Below are 16,563 nucleotides of genomic sequence, written 5' to 3' on the forward strand. Positions count from 1 at the left end.
GACTAAAAGAAGACGCTGATCTTTTTTGATGTGAGAAGATAACATGTGGACTTGATTCAAACATTTCTAAATTCTCAAAACATATTGGCAAAGTGCAATCAGTGGACTATGTCAGAATCAAAAGTGAAACACAAAAGGAAACCAAAAGGACATGCATTTGAGATTGTATCCAATCTAGATAACCTGAATGGCTTTCCCTCATTTAAGAAAGCTCCCAAAGAATACCCATATGCAGTACATTCAATACCAAAGAAAAAAACAAAATCAAATTTACCAAATTTTATTTAGCAGAAAATCCTTGGCAGGTTAAGAAAGACGTTTGACAAAAATATCAGATTTTGTTTCTATTACAATACCATAAAAATAGGAAGTAGTAAAAGGACCAATCCCTTCTTTTGAAATACCAATACAATGTACTGTAGTTCTTGTACTTTATATAACCACGAAGTGGGAGAGCTATTTTGTCCATGGCAAACACTTGTAAACAAACTTAAAGCAGTGAGCACTTCTGCTGTCTTCAGAGGCAGCAGTCACATGACCAGTCATTTAAGCACCTCGGTCACACTAGAACATTCTGCGCTACATCTCAGAATGGAATGCATGCATAAATTTAAGGCAAAAAAGGTTTGCTATGCAAGGAAACCTTTCCTTTGTAAGCTTTATTAAGATGGCATTATTAATTCCAGACAGAGATACTCTGCAGAATGACAGCCTGTAGGAAAACTGATTTGGGAAATTTAAGCGTTCAGAGTTTTGTGTACCTCCTATCAGAAGAAGCAGTCATATCTTATCGGGGAAAAAAAAACGCAGGAGCAAGTTTTGGCATTATAAAAAACAGTAAAAACGTGCTGAAATGTTCAAAAATCTGCATGACAAAATTCCTGCTTCAAAACATACTGTATCAAATACATAGACTACTGTAATATTAACTAAAGCAAATGCCTTAAGTGCTATATATTTTATTAAAAAAGAAATCCCAGTGGCAGTTTACAAAAACAAATTCCTTACGCATTTAGCAATGCTGTTCCAGGATCATCAAATCTGAGGCCAATATGACATCAATATGTCTTTCCATCATCCAATTTGACTGCAGGTATGCATGTAAACATATTATTATGTTCCTTAAATGAAACTTGAAACGGGGAAAAAAAGTGCAAAGATAATACACGTTGAAAAAAAAAATATGGAGAAATACCATTTTCTTCTTCAACATATTTAGCACTTATATCAATCATTAAATGTATCAAAAATAAAATTTTGGCTCTATAAACATGCAACATTGTCTGAATAAAGATCTTAATTTAGAGCTTTATGTTTGACAAGCAATGCTGTCATGATGCATTTTAATGGTTAATTAAAAAAAACACGATCACGAAATGTTCGACCAGTAACAGAAAATATCAATAAAGAATATTTTCGTAGCTCGGATTTGGTGTCTTAAGCCAATTAATTAAAGAATGATGGTATGTGGACAAATACATACTGTTCATATATTGTAGGTATGAACAAAAATATCCAATAAATGAAAAACATCTCAGTGTAGTGCTGTAACAAGAATTCATACTGTATGCCTTGATCAATATCTTAAGAAATTCTACAACAATTAAGTTGTACAATAAGGTCACCATTTTCTACAAAGAGTACAATATGCTTGTAGGTAGTTATTCAAGTACACGATAATAAATAGTTAATTCATCAGATTTTACACAAATATCAATGTCAAAATTCTGTTATTGCATGTTGTTTCAAAAGGTATTATAAAACATGATACACACTGAAGGTATCACAAATCAGAATATAAAAAATAACTTTCACAGCATGCTATTTTGTTCAAGGGGGCCAACAACGCTAGGTAGAGAATGGCATTAAAATATGACAAAACAATTACAGACCTTTCGGTCTGAAAGTATCACTGTGGTAATTCCTTGTTAGCATTCACGAGAGAAGCAGAATAACTTTAGAACATGCTAATTTCCAGAAAATACTGCTTTCTTAAGAAAAATGTGGTTCATAGAGACAGGTCTTCATTTTAGCCTTAACCTTTTAATGTGCCTGTTTGCTTTTATGGAAGCCATTACAGCACTCTTGAAATGTCAAAAATAAATTACAATATTTTCTAACGAAAATATCTGTTAAATGATAAAAAGGATATTTGTACAGTTGACCAATTAATACTGCAAATTCCTATTACACAAAGAAAATATAATATTCTAATTAGATCTTAAAGGGCTTCCTCAGAAGAGCTTCATCTGTCAAATATTTTGGTATGTGTTATGAATCAGAACATGGGCAAGGGATGTAGTTTTATTTTACCTTTTTACCTACTTGTATGTCAGAGAATGAATTGAAATTCATAGTAGTTTAGACTCTTTAAGTCTAAGTAGTTTAGAATCTTAACAAATTTAGAGTTCTGTCTGTCTGTAATACCCAGGTTTGTGTTTCTTATATGCACATCACAAATGTGCTGCACTTTATAGAGGACGGATTTAAAACCACACAGTGACAGTCTCGCTTGACTCAGAAACAGAAGATGTGCTTGTCTGTTGGATGGTCTCATGAGTCCCAGAGTCTAGTGTAACTCCTGGTTTGGTTTTAGCAGCCTCACTTTGTCTCTGCCGGCAGCTTGCACATCATTAATATCTGTTTCAGAGCCTTCTGGACGTCTTCATCCATCTGACCCTATGAACAGACATGAAAAACAGTCATAATTAAAAAAAAGTAACCACCTTCAGCAGCATTTTTTTGTCGCATGAGCTTTCAATTCCATGTACTTGAATAACTAATAATGTCCGGCACATAAAATAAAGACTCCAGAGTTCTTTATTGGAATAGTGTTAGTTGGAATAGGAACTCAATATCTTGATGAAGATGCCACGGATTTCATACAGCACAATACTAATTAAATCTCCTACACACCAACCACTATAATCTAAAAAAATACTCATCGTTACTTTTTAATGGGAAAATGCAGTTATCCAACGCAACTTACAATTTTAACCATTTACAGTATATAGTAAGGGTTTTTACTGGAAAAACCTGAGTGAGGTGCCTTGCTCAAAGGTACAACAGCAGTGTCATACATTTAACCCTGACCACTGCACCACACTGTTGCTTGTATATCAGCATATGCATGTTTTAAAAGGCAGACTGGAACAAATCAAAAAGCAGGATAGGGACTGAATAACATTTGGGGTGAGCTTAGCTTCTATAATACCTGACAGAACTTGACATTACAAAAGGGCTATTCCTAGGCACAAACACTGGCAGTAGAAGAAGAGAATGGAGAATGCATCTCTGTGTAAATTAATGTAAAAATGAAGTCTAACCTGGACAGCATACAGAAGGTGCATCCTATAAACAGACACAATCTCCTGGTGTTGCTTTTTAGACTCCTGTAAATGAAAAGAAAAATAATTTAAATTTAACACATTAAAAGGGGGGAATCATTCATCTATGCTATTAACAGATATGAGAGCCCACTTAAAAGAACAAAGACATTGAGCATTTTCTGGTTACAGGAATTTCTATGCTTCTCAAAATAATCATTGAAAAAGAACATGGTTAACCTAAAAATTAAATTGCACAGATCATGCACTGAGCCCTTGTTTTGATTTCCGACACTTTGATCTTACGAAAATAGTACAAGAAAGGTCTCTCAATGCTGTTGCTCTGTTGCATCAAGAACAATGTTTTCCACAACTGTATGTAACAGTCTGCTCACTACTGCTACAAAGGAGAAAATGAAACATCTGTGGTAAACCTGATCTTCAGAACATTGTAATTGAGGGCTCTGCACCCAAGTTATCCTCTGGTTACCAATTCTCACTGTTGTCTGATGGATTAAACTTCAATAATTGCTTTATTTACTTATTTAGCAAAAGCTAAGGTAATTTCTGGGGATTTACTCATTGATCATTTTAAGCTTCTTGTAGCACCTAAAAGACTTTGGCTCTCCACAACCAGGGCTGCTAACACCAATATTAGTAGAAGATTCACATTATGGATAAAACAAACATCTTATAAATTTCAAAACACTTACAGCAAGCTGGAACTGCAGCTGCTTCACTTGTTGTTGAAGAGACTCCATCTGCTGGTTCTGTCTCTTTGGGGTTCCTGTTGTGTAGGACAGCTGGGAGAGACTGTTCAACGCATCCTTTAGTTTGCTGACTTCCTTAGTCAACTCCTCAATCTGTGCAAAACAGCAAGTCTTTCAATAATGCTAAATGAAAGCAGATGAAAGTACGTGTCTGTGGACCACTAGAATAGCATGATAAAGTATATTACAAGACTAGCAAAAGAACTGTTGGACTATTTAAGTCTACATATCTACAACAACAGACTTTGCTGCAAGACTGAATGACAGAGAAGACTAAGCATCTCACATCAGAGGATTCCAGTTGGATCTTACTGCATTTCCTACATGGCTTAGCCCTAGGCAATAAAATATAAAATAACTATTTACCTTTTTATCTTTGTCTTGTTCAAGGCTAGAGAGACACTCAACACGTTTCTTCAAATCATAAATTAGTTCTTGGGCCTCCCTACACCTGGTCCGCAGCTCATCACACTCTTCATCTTTAGATGCTACTATTCCCTGAATGGTCTGCTTTTCATTCCTGGCTTCCTTAACTTCTTGCCTTGCTTGGGAAACTTCTCTATTCAGCACCTCCTGCTTCTTCAAGGCCTCCTGTAGGTCTAGCATTAGCTGTTTTATCTCACTCTCAAGGGTATTCTTCAGCCCCTCATGTGTACTTCTGGGTACCAAGTCTTCCTGTAGACTGTTCTTCTCAGAGAGCTGCTTTTGTAATGCGTCAATCTGAAGTGCCTTCTGAGAAAGCTGCTCTTTTAGCTTGTCCACCTGGGCTTCTAACTCTTTGATGGCGTTTCCAAGAGAAGAAACTACTTGCGTATGGTCGCTGAGGCTCACGGAATGTTGCTTTTCACTTTCAGCCTCTTCCTTAAGTACTGTATTTTCTTTCAATGCTTCACGGTACTTGGCCTCTGTTTCTGCCAGACTGTCTTGCATCTTCTGTATTTTTTGAGTAAAATCCAACATTAAGTTCTCATGGTGCTCCTTTGTCACGTATTCTTCAAGCTTCTGTTCATTAAGCCCAGATTCCTTCTCACAGGTGGCGAGTTTATTTCGAGCAATGCTCAGCTCACTCTTTGCTTCACTGTACGAATGTGATAGCTCAAGCAGACGTCTCTGCAGCCCATCAATAGTCCGGCTCATTTCTGCTTTCATATCGTCAAAATCTTTGGCAGCTGATTCCACAGGTACTGTACCTCTCAGGGCATCCTGTAACATTTTATTTTCTTCTTGTGCTTCTTTATATTTCTCAAGAAGCAGGGCCTTCTCTTGTTTTATGTTCTCTATGAGCATGCTATATGAATTTTTCATTTCTTCGCATTCTTCTGCCGATAACCTATTACCCATTGACTCCACGTTGCTTTCCAACTGCTTTATCATGTTGGCATCCCTTTCCTGCTCTTGCAAAGCTGTCGAAAGTTTGTCCTTCAGATGTTTAATTTCACTTTCATATAGCTCTTTCAATTCTTGCATGTTGGGAACAGCTTTGTCTTCTTCAGAAACAACTGCTTCTGACTTCATTTCATCGCGAAGAGCTAACACTTCTTTCATTGCATCCTCGTATTTGCTCTGTGTCTCTTTTATTTTGTCCCTAAGTTCAGAGACATATTCAGACACTTCGTCTGGACTGTGCTGGAGAACATCTGCAGAGCCAGGTAACAGTTTGGCCTGTAGAGTTTTTTTCTCCAGCTCAGACTCACTAAGTTTTAACTGGAGGCGCTGCAAGGCCTCCCGAAGAACTTTAATCTCTTCTTCACTCTCCATTTTCACTGACTTCCCTGGATCTTCCTGTTCTACAGTAGAGCTAGGACCTAAGGCAGGCTCTTCAGAAACAGTTTCTTCATCTTCTTTTGCTGGCATGTCATGAGCTTCCATAGACTGGTCAAAATCATCCTTTGTGGAGTGGTAGGAAGCATTCGAGTCAAAGCTATTGGGACGAGAGCCTTCCTGTTCACCGTGTTGACTGTCTTCCTCACTCTGATGGGTCGGCCTCTTGGAGAGCCAAACAGAAGAGATTTTAGAAGAATTTATTTTTTAAAGGACTGTTATGTCTTGAACATTAAAATGGTAATGAATACATAAACAGATTTAAATGTAAATAATTATAAATAAGCTTAAGTATTTTTCTTTATTTTACAGTAGCATTGTTTGTGGCATTTTTGAATGACACCTGAGCATGAAATAATTTCAAACTTTAGAAAAATTTTGAGTCAGTTCTATGATTAACTGAATCAAGTATTCAACATTTTAATTGTGTGGACCCAATCTCTTAAACAACGAAAGTCCTGTAGCCAAAATACAGCCCCATTTTATACTTTTTTTAAATAATACGGAGTGAACATCCAATCTCATTTGATAACATATGGTGCTATGCTGTGGACAAACCAGGAGCAAAAAATAGATTGCCACCATTTGTATTTTCATTCCCTTAACAGTATCAAAGTTGCTGCATGCAGTGAAAAACTGTTGGCCTACAAAAGATCTTGTACACTTGTACATCTGTAAACACTTTACAAATCAAATTGCAATATTTACCAAGCAAAACCTTGCAATTATTGATAAGCCTACCTTTAAAATGTTTTCCACCTGCTGATGTTCCAGTGAAAGAGAAGCAATCTTTGCTTGTAATACTGCTACTAGATTCCCTTCTTCATTTCCATTTAGTTCCGCCTATGTGAACAAGGAGAAGTAAAAACAGGTCTTGCTTATTACATAGGCAACTGAAAAGTTACTTTTTAACAATACAGAAAAGCCTCTCAGTGCTTTCAACCCAGATAGTTACTAGCTTCTCTTTTTTCAACTTCCAATGCTGACGCAGATCTAAAAAATATGTTTAATTGTAATTATAATGTTTTTGCACCAGCAGACATTAAGAAATGTCTCTTTGTATTCTGTCTGTTGCTTACTTCTTGTTACCACTGAATATATTTTATTCAATAGCTATAGAATCATGCAAAAAAAACCCACTTCTTATGCTATATTATCTAAACGCTACTGTGAACTAAAAAGAGTTGCAGAGATTTAAAATTGCATAAACACAGAACGTTGTGATGCAAAAGCAGGCACTGAAGTTTCACATCCTTTAATCGATGACATTTCTGCTTCTGTATTGGCTAAACGTAGGTTTTTGTAGCATTGTCCATTGTTTTAACACTTTAAAAAGACCTCATATACTATATTTAAAACATAAGTATTTGTGTGATTTTGGGGGTTTAACTGTCCATAAGTCTTTTTCTTTCAGAGGACTACCGTTAAAACACAGATTTAGTTATTTGGTAAAATATAAAATAATCACTGTTATAGGCTTACTTTATACAGCACAACAACAAAATATTTTCCTGATCATTAAAACCTGTACCATTTCTTTAAAAATAATTAAAAAACATGCCTCATAGATAAACTTACTGTATTAGATGCTTTCTCTAATGTTTTCATAGCAATCACACCAAGCCTTAAGATTCATTAAGAGAGTTTCTTTACACTGAGATCAAAAAACACCTTGGGACAATATGTGATAGGTGTAAGAAACATTAGTTCCCAGCAACAATTAGATATTTAATCTTACTCAGGGTGAGAGAGTTATTTTCAGTGATGGATAAACTGGAAAAAGAAACCAGTTTGTTCATTGGAAGGCAAATGACATTAAAAGCAGTTCAGTGTGCAGTGCTGCTGGTATCTTCTTTGACTTCTCTTTGACTTAAGAAGCTTTCTATGGACAGAAGTCAAACATGTTCAAGCAAAATGCCCCTTTGTGCAATTTTGTTTAATGCTTAAACATTAATGCAAAAGAAAGGTACTTGCCTGGTTGTGGTTAAGAATTACATTCAAATCCTGAATAGTCTGTAACAGCATATTCCTCTCTTCCTGCAACTTCTCAATCTCTCCTTCAAGCACAGTGTTTTTCAGTTCACCTTGCTTCAATGATAAAATACTGTATAAATACAACTGTATAAAATAAATAGCCCAAAGTCCATGATTTAACAACGAATAACAGAAGAGTAGAATATCATGGGGTGTACTCCTTATTACTTTCTGCTTGTATTGCTTAAATCACAGCTTTTGCTTCATCATTACAAGTTTTACATACTAAAAGTAACAATTCTTATTCAGGCAGACACACTGAACTAACTTGCAGGCAATCAGTCATATTACACTATTTCAGGTGCTAAATTACTTAGTTTGTTTATAGTATACTTACTGGCAAAACAAGAACTCCTGTCCTGTAACAGGCATTCTATTGAATTATAAAATTTGTTTGAAAAAACTACAAACATTTGTTTTAACCACAGAATTGAAAGCAGCTGGGTATGGAATTAAGATTACCTTCATGTGCAGTTCTGTGAATGAATCATCATTACTCATGAAAGGGGTCTGTGATGGAGTCACAAAAGGTGGGGAAGAAAAATCACATGGCTGGAAATTCTGTAAAGAAAGAAAATATTAATTACTATTGTACTGCATTCATGATGTCCACAGCTTTCAATCTATCCATCTTAATCTCTGAATTGAACAATATTTAATGGTAAATATTCATCGTAAGGCTGCAATAGGAATTGACTGGAGATAGACCAACACTCTGGACATACTGTATATCTGGTCTGCAGGATGGCAGTCTGCTTTGTTCCCTTTACTTATTTAGCTTTACAGACCAAAGGTCATATCTATGCCACCAAAGTTCAAAGTTCAGGACCTGAAGAGTCCTGCCACAACAAACCTCATACATTCATTAACATACTGTAGAGCATATTATTTAACACAGAGACCTGATCCTCAATGATGCTTAGCTCAAGGATAGTTCTATATTTTACTGAAGCAAGTTACAGTTACACCCATTTTCTGTATACAGCTGGGAGTATACTGGGAGTTTACTGGCACAATAAGGGTGAAGTAACTTGTCCAAGGGTACAAAAACAATGTCGTACCTGGGATTGGAACCCACAGGTGAGTCCTACTACCCTACCTACTGTACTACTCCTACTATTCATTATTGTATAAACAATCAAAAGTGTAAAAAATAACTCAATTTTTGGTGACACTAAAAGGCTGCTACAAAGCCCCTGATTAACTGCACATTGTAGCAGTCCACCACTCCATCAAGCAGGAAACAATCAGAAATATTAGGTAGGGATGCACCGATATGGAATTTCTGGGCCGATAATGATTACCGATAATTAACTGCTTGTTGCGGCGAGACAGACACTGATGATGTTGTGGCGAAAACATCATACAGAGCCGGCAAGGCAACATCAGACAAGTCGCGGCGGCTTGGAAGAGTATAACGGGGTTCCAAATGCTCAATTAGTTGACGGATCCTTGATCCTCCACAATCAAAAAGGGTTGTTCATCAAGTGCCATAAACTCCATGATTTTGTCTGTGATTGCTTTAGCCTTCAGACTGTCCTTGGCAAATTTTCTGCAATTTTCAAATGCCTGCTGGATAGGCGTCGCTGCACCTGCTACTGTTTTTGTTTTCTTGTTAATGCTAGCTGCCTCATATTCTTTAAATAAATCATTGGAATGACGGTTTTTCAAATGAGTAATTAGATCAGTGGTATTGGAATTCTTTACTCTGTTTCTTCCTCGCTGGACTTCGGCTGAACATTGCAAATTGCAATTCTGTTGTCCTCTGCTGAAAAAGTACTGTACCCAATCTAGTGCGTCAGTGTGTGTGCACATAAAAAAACTAGTTGCGCAAACAGAAATAGGGCACATTATCTGTTGTAATTATCAGCTGTAATTCCAGTATCGGAACGATAATAATAATTAAATTTTCCTATTTATTGGAGAATAATATATCGGCCTCCGATACATCATGCACCCATAATATTAGACTTTAATTCTGCACAGCCCTAGAATAATCATGAATAATAATTATAATAATCATGAATCTTTAAAAAGGCTGGCAGTTTATTATTGCAATAGAGAAATTAAAAATAGCCTCAAACAATGGAAACCCCTTATTTGACAACAAAGATGCCAGATGCATTTGAGAACATTAGCAAGTCCATGCCAAGTTAAAAAGTTCAAACACATTATTTTTACCACTTGTTAAGACCGAAGGTCAGCAATTTGCAAGCATTTACAGTTGAATTAATGATGACATCAAGATGAGGTCTCTATCTGATGTATTGATACCACAAGTAGAACAACAACATTATGCAAAACCAAAAAATCATTAGTGCACACACAGTATACGTCTGGGGAACAAGCCACGAATGAACAGGGCTCCCTGCTTTGATAATGAGGCTATAATATCTAAAGCACATGATTGTAAAAAAAAAAAACAGACAGCATAAACATATAAACAACAGCTTGTACAAACCTTTTGATTTTAGCTCAATGTGTAAGTATATTACTGTTTTTAACCCTATTAGTGAGAAATTTCTAAGAATTCTAATGTACTATTTCCAAAAGGACAAACAAGGGCCTGTCCATGACTGTAAACACAATGCACTGTATACTGTTTTTACAAGACGCATCCTCCTCAGTGGGGTTAAAGATATTATACTACTACTACTACACTACTAGGATTCTTCATGTGATCAAGATGTTTGTTAAACCAACACAATGCATAGAACCCTAACTGCAGTTGTTCTACAGAGTTCACTTACAGTATCTGAAGTAGTTTAGTAATATATTGATTTAAAATGGACATGAAAAGAACAGCCTGCAGCTCAAGGTGTATATCTTAGCGTTGTAGCCTCACAGGGATTAATTCCAGAAGGGGGTAGAACATCACACCAGCTTGAAAATACAGAGACATGCAATTACCTGCAGAGGACTAATAGGTGGAGGTGGAGCTTTTCTTTTTTTGGGAGTTGTGCCTCTTTCCTCATTTAACCTAGTGACTTGATCATGCTGAAATTTAGTGACGATAAAAAAAAAAATCCAGGAACGTTTAGTTTGGTTAGTACAAAGATGAAACTCAAGAACATTTTTTGCAATGATTTCGAAAGGTGTAATTTAATTCCTTTTTTTAACATTCACAAGTTAGGGTAGAGAACATGCACTGCAAAGTGGAGGTGTAGTTAAGTATACAGTAAGCAGACTAATGGCAAAGTCAGAGCTAAGGAAGAAAGGATGCTTTAGAAAATAGTGAAATTCTTATTTGGTGAAAACCAAAAAAATCGATACAGTGACTCACTGCATATATGGCATAGTTTTATCCATCTCAAAAACCTCTTCAATTGAGGTTAATTTAATCGTTTTATTTTAAACACGTTTCTATAAAAAAACAAATAGCTCCCTCTAGGACACTAAAGCATGCCTTAGCATTCCATTGGTCCTTGTGACAATTTAGTGAAAAACTTGGCTCCCACTACAGCTGTGATCTTATTTATTTAGTTGCAACCCAAACTAAATTAATTACTTAGACCTTTTTATTGTCCATTGTTCATACTGATTTTTAACTGTAGCTCGAAAGGCCCACCACACCAGCACTGTTCAATAAACTTGAACAATATAACACTGATCACTTATTACTGAACTATGTTTATTTATTAAAGAATAATGCTTTGGTCTGCCAGTAAATCACACATCATGCATCAATGCAAGTACATACGTATGGGTATTTTTGTTTACATAAAAATATCTTTGTGCAAATAATGGCAATTCAAACTGCCTCACTTTCTTCTATCACTATTTATGGAAAACAAATTCAACTTGTGAGGTTCAAGTGGACAGCTGCTTCACTGTATGAATGCTGTCCCAAAATGAAAATAAAAAAGAATGAATTTCTTTTTTCTTTTCAGCATGGAATTAATCTCATACAGTGCATACTGTATGTGCTTAAAGATTTTCCAAAGGGTGCTGAGATATGAGCAGTCTTTTTAAAGTGGACAGAATACTTAGTTCAGTTACAAAAAGAGGAGAAACGTAAAACACACATGAAAGAAAACAATACCTGAAGTTGCTTTGGTGTCTTCTTATCTGTTCCAAAAATAATAGGAGATTATAAAAATTATAAGGTGACATAACACAGGAAAGCTAGGAAAATTATGCTATCGTTTGTACAGATACAATGGTGTTATGGCATAAAACGCTGATATGTAACTGTTACAATGCATTACAACATTTTTATTTTAATGTACTTAAAAGCGGCTGAGAATTATTAAGGATTCAAAACTCGTGTGTTAAAGAATGATTTACAGTACTTTCATGCTTAAGTATAACTTTAATATAATACTTTTACAACACAAAAAATTGACTTAGGTAAAACTACAGTAGCTTTAAATGACCTTCAGCTGTGATCTCTGGATTGAGTAGTTTTTTGTAGTGGGACTGAATCATTCATTGAAAATAAATGACGATGTTTTCCTGAAGATAGACTACTGCAGCAATTCTAAACAAGTCAGCAGATGTCAGTGTTCCTCTAAAAATGTACTTAAGTTGCAGAAGGTCATTTTTGAGAGTTAAAATAATTCTTGCCACTAGGTGAAAGCAAATCACTCTTTATGGCTATTGATACTGCTTTTTAACACCAGGCTAAAAAAGTGGACAAAAGAATCTCTTTGCAGTCACAAATTATGTTTGTTAACATAGCATGATGATATTAACAAACACAGCAATTTTCCCTTTTCCTTACATAGCGTATGATGCAGGATTTCATATTCTTAAATATTTTTATTTTTCAAATGCAAGATGTTAAAGAGAAGGTAAGAGTGATCAAGAAAAAATACAAATTAGCAGTATCTGTGTACTTCAGAATTTTCAGGCATGTCTTCTTAATGTGCTTCCATATTTTATTTTAAAAAAGCATGTGAATATTTTCAATAAAATACTGTATATACTATTACATGTCACCAAATACCAGATATGAAGTTGTACTACAGTTTGTTACACACACACTGTATAAGGAATTCATTCATGTCTGATATTTTATTGTTTCAATCAATACTGGAAAATCTGGAAAGCACCTCTAAAAGCTCAAGACCTGGCTTTGACACTGATGTTGAAAAAATCCTAAATACCTAAAAAACCAAAGGAATGAAAATATTTTTTTCATGGTAACATCATATAAAACCAAACACATAAATGACAGGAATTCCAGGCACGTACCACAATCTGGGGATAATTTACTGAGGGCAGCCTGCAGCAGGTTAACAACCTCTGCGTTCCCAGACAGCTTCGCATAGTGCAGCACATCATGGCCGAGCGTGTCCACCAGCCTGAGGTCAGCACCCTTCTGAATTAGGACCTCCACTGTGGGCCGACTGCTGCTCTCACTTGCTAGCATCACAGCTGTCCTGCACATTGGATGATCACAGAGAGGGTGAGATGTTATTCACAGTGACCTTTCATCTCAATAACGGTGTGCTTCCCACAGAACAATCCCAGCATGATGTCTCCATTTCCATGATTGCTGGTGGACGGTCAGGGCATTAACCTAGCAAAGTATGACTCTCAGAGAACTGGCAGAGACATTAAGATTACAGTTAAACCCTAATGAGGAACGTGTTGGACCTACAGCTGTTCTTCATTGTATTACTTGCTGAAAAGAAAAATATGTTAATTCACACAGACCTACCATTTTAACTGGTTTAATCCATTACCTGGCAGCTGAGGTTAATTTGTCATAACCCTATTTAACAGTCAATTAGCATTGCCCCACAATTCATTTCTCAAAAATCATTCATAATTACCAAAAGCTTTCCCCTCACAATTTAACAAAACATTCCACAACTGCTCAGACTGGTGATTACTAAATAATCTACATCTAATGTAGAGACCATTTTAAAACCCAAATGTCCTATTGATATAAAGTAAGAGATGTATTTCAAAATCTGGTCGAATCTGGTCACCCCCACTTAACAATACCGTACATAAAAAGCAGAACAATAAAAACCAAACTAAAAATTATAAAGCTGCCTCTGAAAACAAAGCAATAAAAAAAGATAAAACAAAAAAGCTCAAATCTAAAAAAGGAGCTTTTCAGGACAGATTTAAAAACATCTCCCTTGTCTTTTTTTTCAGACCTTAAGGGCATAAAATCAAAAGGCAACAAGAATCAGCTGAGTGAAGATCACATGGAGGGACATAGGTACATATTAGCTACTGTATATATAGTGCCTTGCAAACATGTTAGCACCATTTCTCATTAATGTTCCTTTTAAATGAAAATACAAATGAAAAACCATTTTAACTGAACAATTTTAATCAAAATTTGACTGCTCAAATTGAACACTTTTATGGATCAAAAAACTTGGATGTCAGTTAAATGTCAGCCAGCACTGTCATGTAGAGCTGTGAAAGCAACCTGGAGGACTTGAAACGAGACAAGAAGCCAGAGCAAAGACTCCAAGCAGGGAATAATCTTGGCACTTGATCTAGTCAGTGGATAATGTAATGTGGATAATAATGATAATGGACAGAGAAAAAGTATAGAACAGAATTCATAGAGAATATAGGGTGGTATTATATGTAATATTGTTTGGATGGACTGCTGAGAGTTATTGCTCCTGTGAAAATTTATTAAAAATGCTCTTTATTAAGTGGACAGTAGTACAATACATATGGAATTACACTGGTTTAAATTTTGTAATCAGTTTACAATTTTGGCTTTATATAGACCAAAGATTAGGAAATAGGCCGAATAGTCTATAAAAACAAGAACAAAGAAAGAAAATTCCAATCCTCTCTAAGAATGATGATGAATAACTTATGAGGCACAACTAGAAAAGATCAGATTACATCCTATGTGAAGAAACTTGCTTCGCTGTCATGTGTCTAAAATTGAATTGGAAGGGAGAAGGAATAACAAGCTAACTCATAACCCCCCTAGTACAGACCAAGGGAGACATCTGATCCGTCCTATGAGGGTTTTTCTCTACATGAATTATACAGAGAAACAAATCCCAGATGATTGCTAAAGTGCTTTCATCTACATGGGCATTCTTTTCACACCACATTTGGAGTTCTCCACAATATGTAATATACTGTATGTTACAAATTATGGCTTCAGCCTACTGCCAGTCAATGTATCCCATCTGTCCACCAGGCATGACTTCAGCTACACTGTAACCTGATACCTGTGTCTTTACTTGAAAGGGTCATCAGGATAATTGTGTGGGTTCCAGAAGGAAAACTGGCTGTGCTGCTGGAACAGATCTGCAAGCCGTGGTCTTGTTCAAGGGACAAAACCCAAGCTTGTCCACCTTCTACCTACTTGAAACCAGTTTAAAAACATAGATCACGAATGTTGTTGAACATGTCAAACAACACATAAACATGAAAGTTAATGAGTCATTTCAAGAAAGTTAAAATGCACATATGAAAGAAAAATATTTTATTTTGAATTCTCACAACTTGCATTATACTGAATATTTCATATTTAGTGGCAAATGCAAAATTACCTTCCATTCTTGTCACATGTGTTGATATCAGCCCTGTGGTCTATCAGGCTCCTGCACACTTCAGTGTGAGCGTGTCTGGCAGACAGGAGGAGGGGTGTGCACCCATCCTGAGGGAAATCAAATAGTGAAAATACTGAACATCACATAATTCATTTACAAACATGCATCTCAATTGAAGACGAAAATCCCCTCGCATTACTCAAGACACAGCCTGTTCCCATAAACGCTTACAAGCTCAAAACAAATGTCTGTAGTAAAAGTAATCAGGCCATAGACTGCAGAATTACATCCACGTTAAAGGTCTTACTGGGTATATAAAAAAAATAAAAGGTTCTTGAGCAATACTGTTCATTTTTGTTTTCAACCCCCTGGTTATGTTTTCACATTCAGTGGCACAATTCTGAAACTAGAAATATATTTTTCTGGCTCGAGTGACTTTGTGCTCATTAACACCACTTTAAAAAATAACGCGCTTAAGAGGTCATGACATTTTTTTTTGCATAATTTATAGCGCTTGAAGCTTAAACATATGTTATGACCTCTTAAGCACATGATAAGTCATTTGCGCATGTCCCTTTAAGGTATTATACATGTGATTATAATGTCTTGTGTAGCAGTTCTGAAGGGATTATCAAGCCATTATGCTGCAACACTCAAATAAAGCAGTACTGTTTATTTTAGTAAAGGCATTTTAGGTTCTGCTGACTGCCATGCCTCTTATTGCTTAGCTGGAACTGAATCATGTAAGAAATGGGAACCATGACTCCACAGCATTGTAAGTGATTCCACAATGTAACAAGTCGCATTGTAATGAGGTGGCACTGTAAATAATTACATTTTTTTATTTGCTAGCTATGTTCAAGTTGAAGCCAGTTGTTGGAAAGCTTTTAAATAGCAATAATCTGGCATAAAAGTAAATGCCAGTGTTGTGCTTTCCTAGGAAAATAGTCATAAGAAGCTATTCTCCACCACAGAAAATACAAACATAAATTGCCACCATGGCGTCTTTCTAACACATGCTGTGTGTAAATCCCTTAATTCAACAAATTGCAGCAATTTATAATGTTGGTGCTGTATGTGCCAGAGACTATTATTTAAAGTAATATGCTGTTTCTGGAGAAT

The 16,563-nt window shown here is 35.9% G+C and overlaps 1 protein-coding gene across 2 annotated transcripts in view; it reads right to left on the minus strand.

Annotated features, from left to right (window-relative positions):
* Positions 1 to 264: 264 nt before the first annotated feature.
* The window catches only part of rai14 (retinoic acid induced 14), a 65,847-nt gene continuing 49,548 nt past the window's right edge, over positions 265 to 16,563 (minus strand). Inside the window, exons 8-18 of one of the 2 annotated variants that reach the window (XM_088628769.1) lie at positions 15,442 to 15,548; positions 13,148 to 13,335; positions 11,994 to 12,019; positions 10,862 to 10,948; positions 8,414 to 8,512; positions 7,892 to 8,005; positions 6,659 to 6,760; positions 4,463 to 6,082; positions 4,040 to 4,189; positions 3,327 to 3,392; positions 265 to 2,679 (exon numbers count right to left, since the gene is read on the minus strand). In XM_088628769.1, the coding sequence (XP_088484895.1) occupies positions 2,602 to 2,679; positions 3,327 to 3,392; positions 4,040 to 4,189; positions 4,463 to 6,082; positions 6,659 to 6,760; positions 7,892 to 8,005; positions 8,414 to 8,512; positions 10,862 to 10,948; positions 11,994 to 12,019; positions 13,148 to 13,335; positions 15,442 to 15,548 (2,637 nt within the window). In that variant the 3' untranslated portion in view covers positions 265 to 2,601. The remainder of the gene's footprint in view (positions 2,680 to 3,326; positions 3,393 to 4,039; positions 4,190 to 4,462; positions 6,083 to 6,658; positions 6,761 to 7,891; positions 8,006 to 8,413; positions 8,513 to 10,861; positions 10,949 to 11,993; positions 12,020 to 13,147; positions 13,336 to 15,441; positions 15,549 to 16,563) is intronic. The other variant, XM_088628768.1, reaches the window with a different exon arrangement.

The sequence above is a fragment of the Lepisosteus platostomus genome, chromosome 4 (genome assembly GCF_059453375.1).
Source record: "Lepisosteus platostomus isolate fLepPlt1 chromosome 4, fLepPlt1.hap1, whole genome shotgun sequence".
NCBI lineage: Eukaryota > Metazoa > Chordata > Actinopteri > Semionotiformes > Lepisosteidae > Lepisosteus > Lepisosteus platostomus.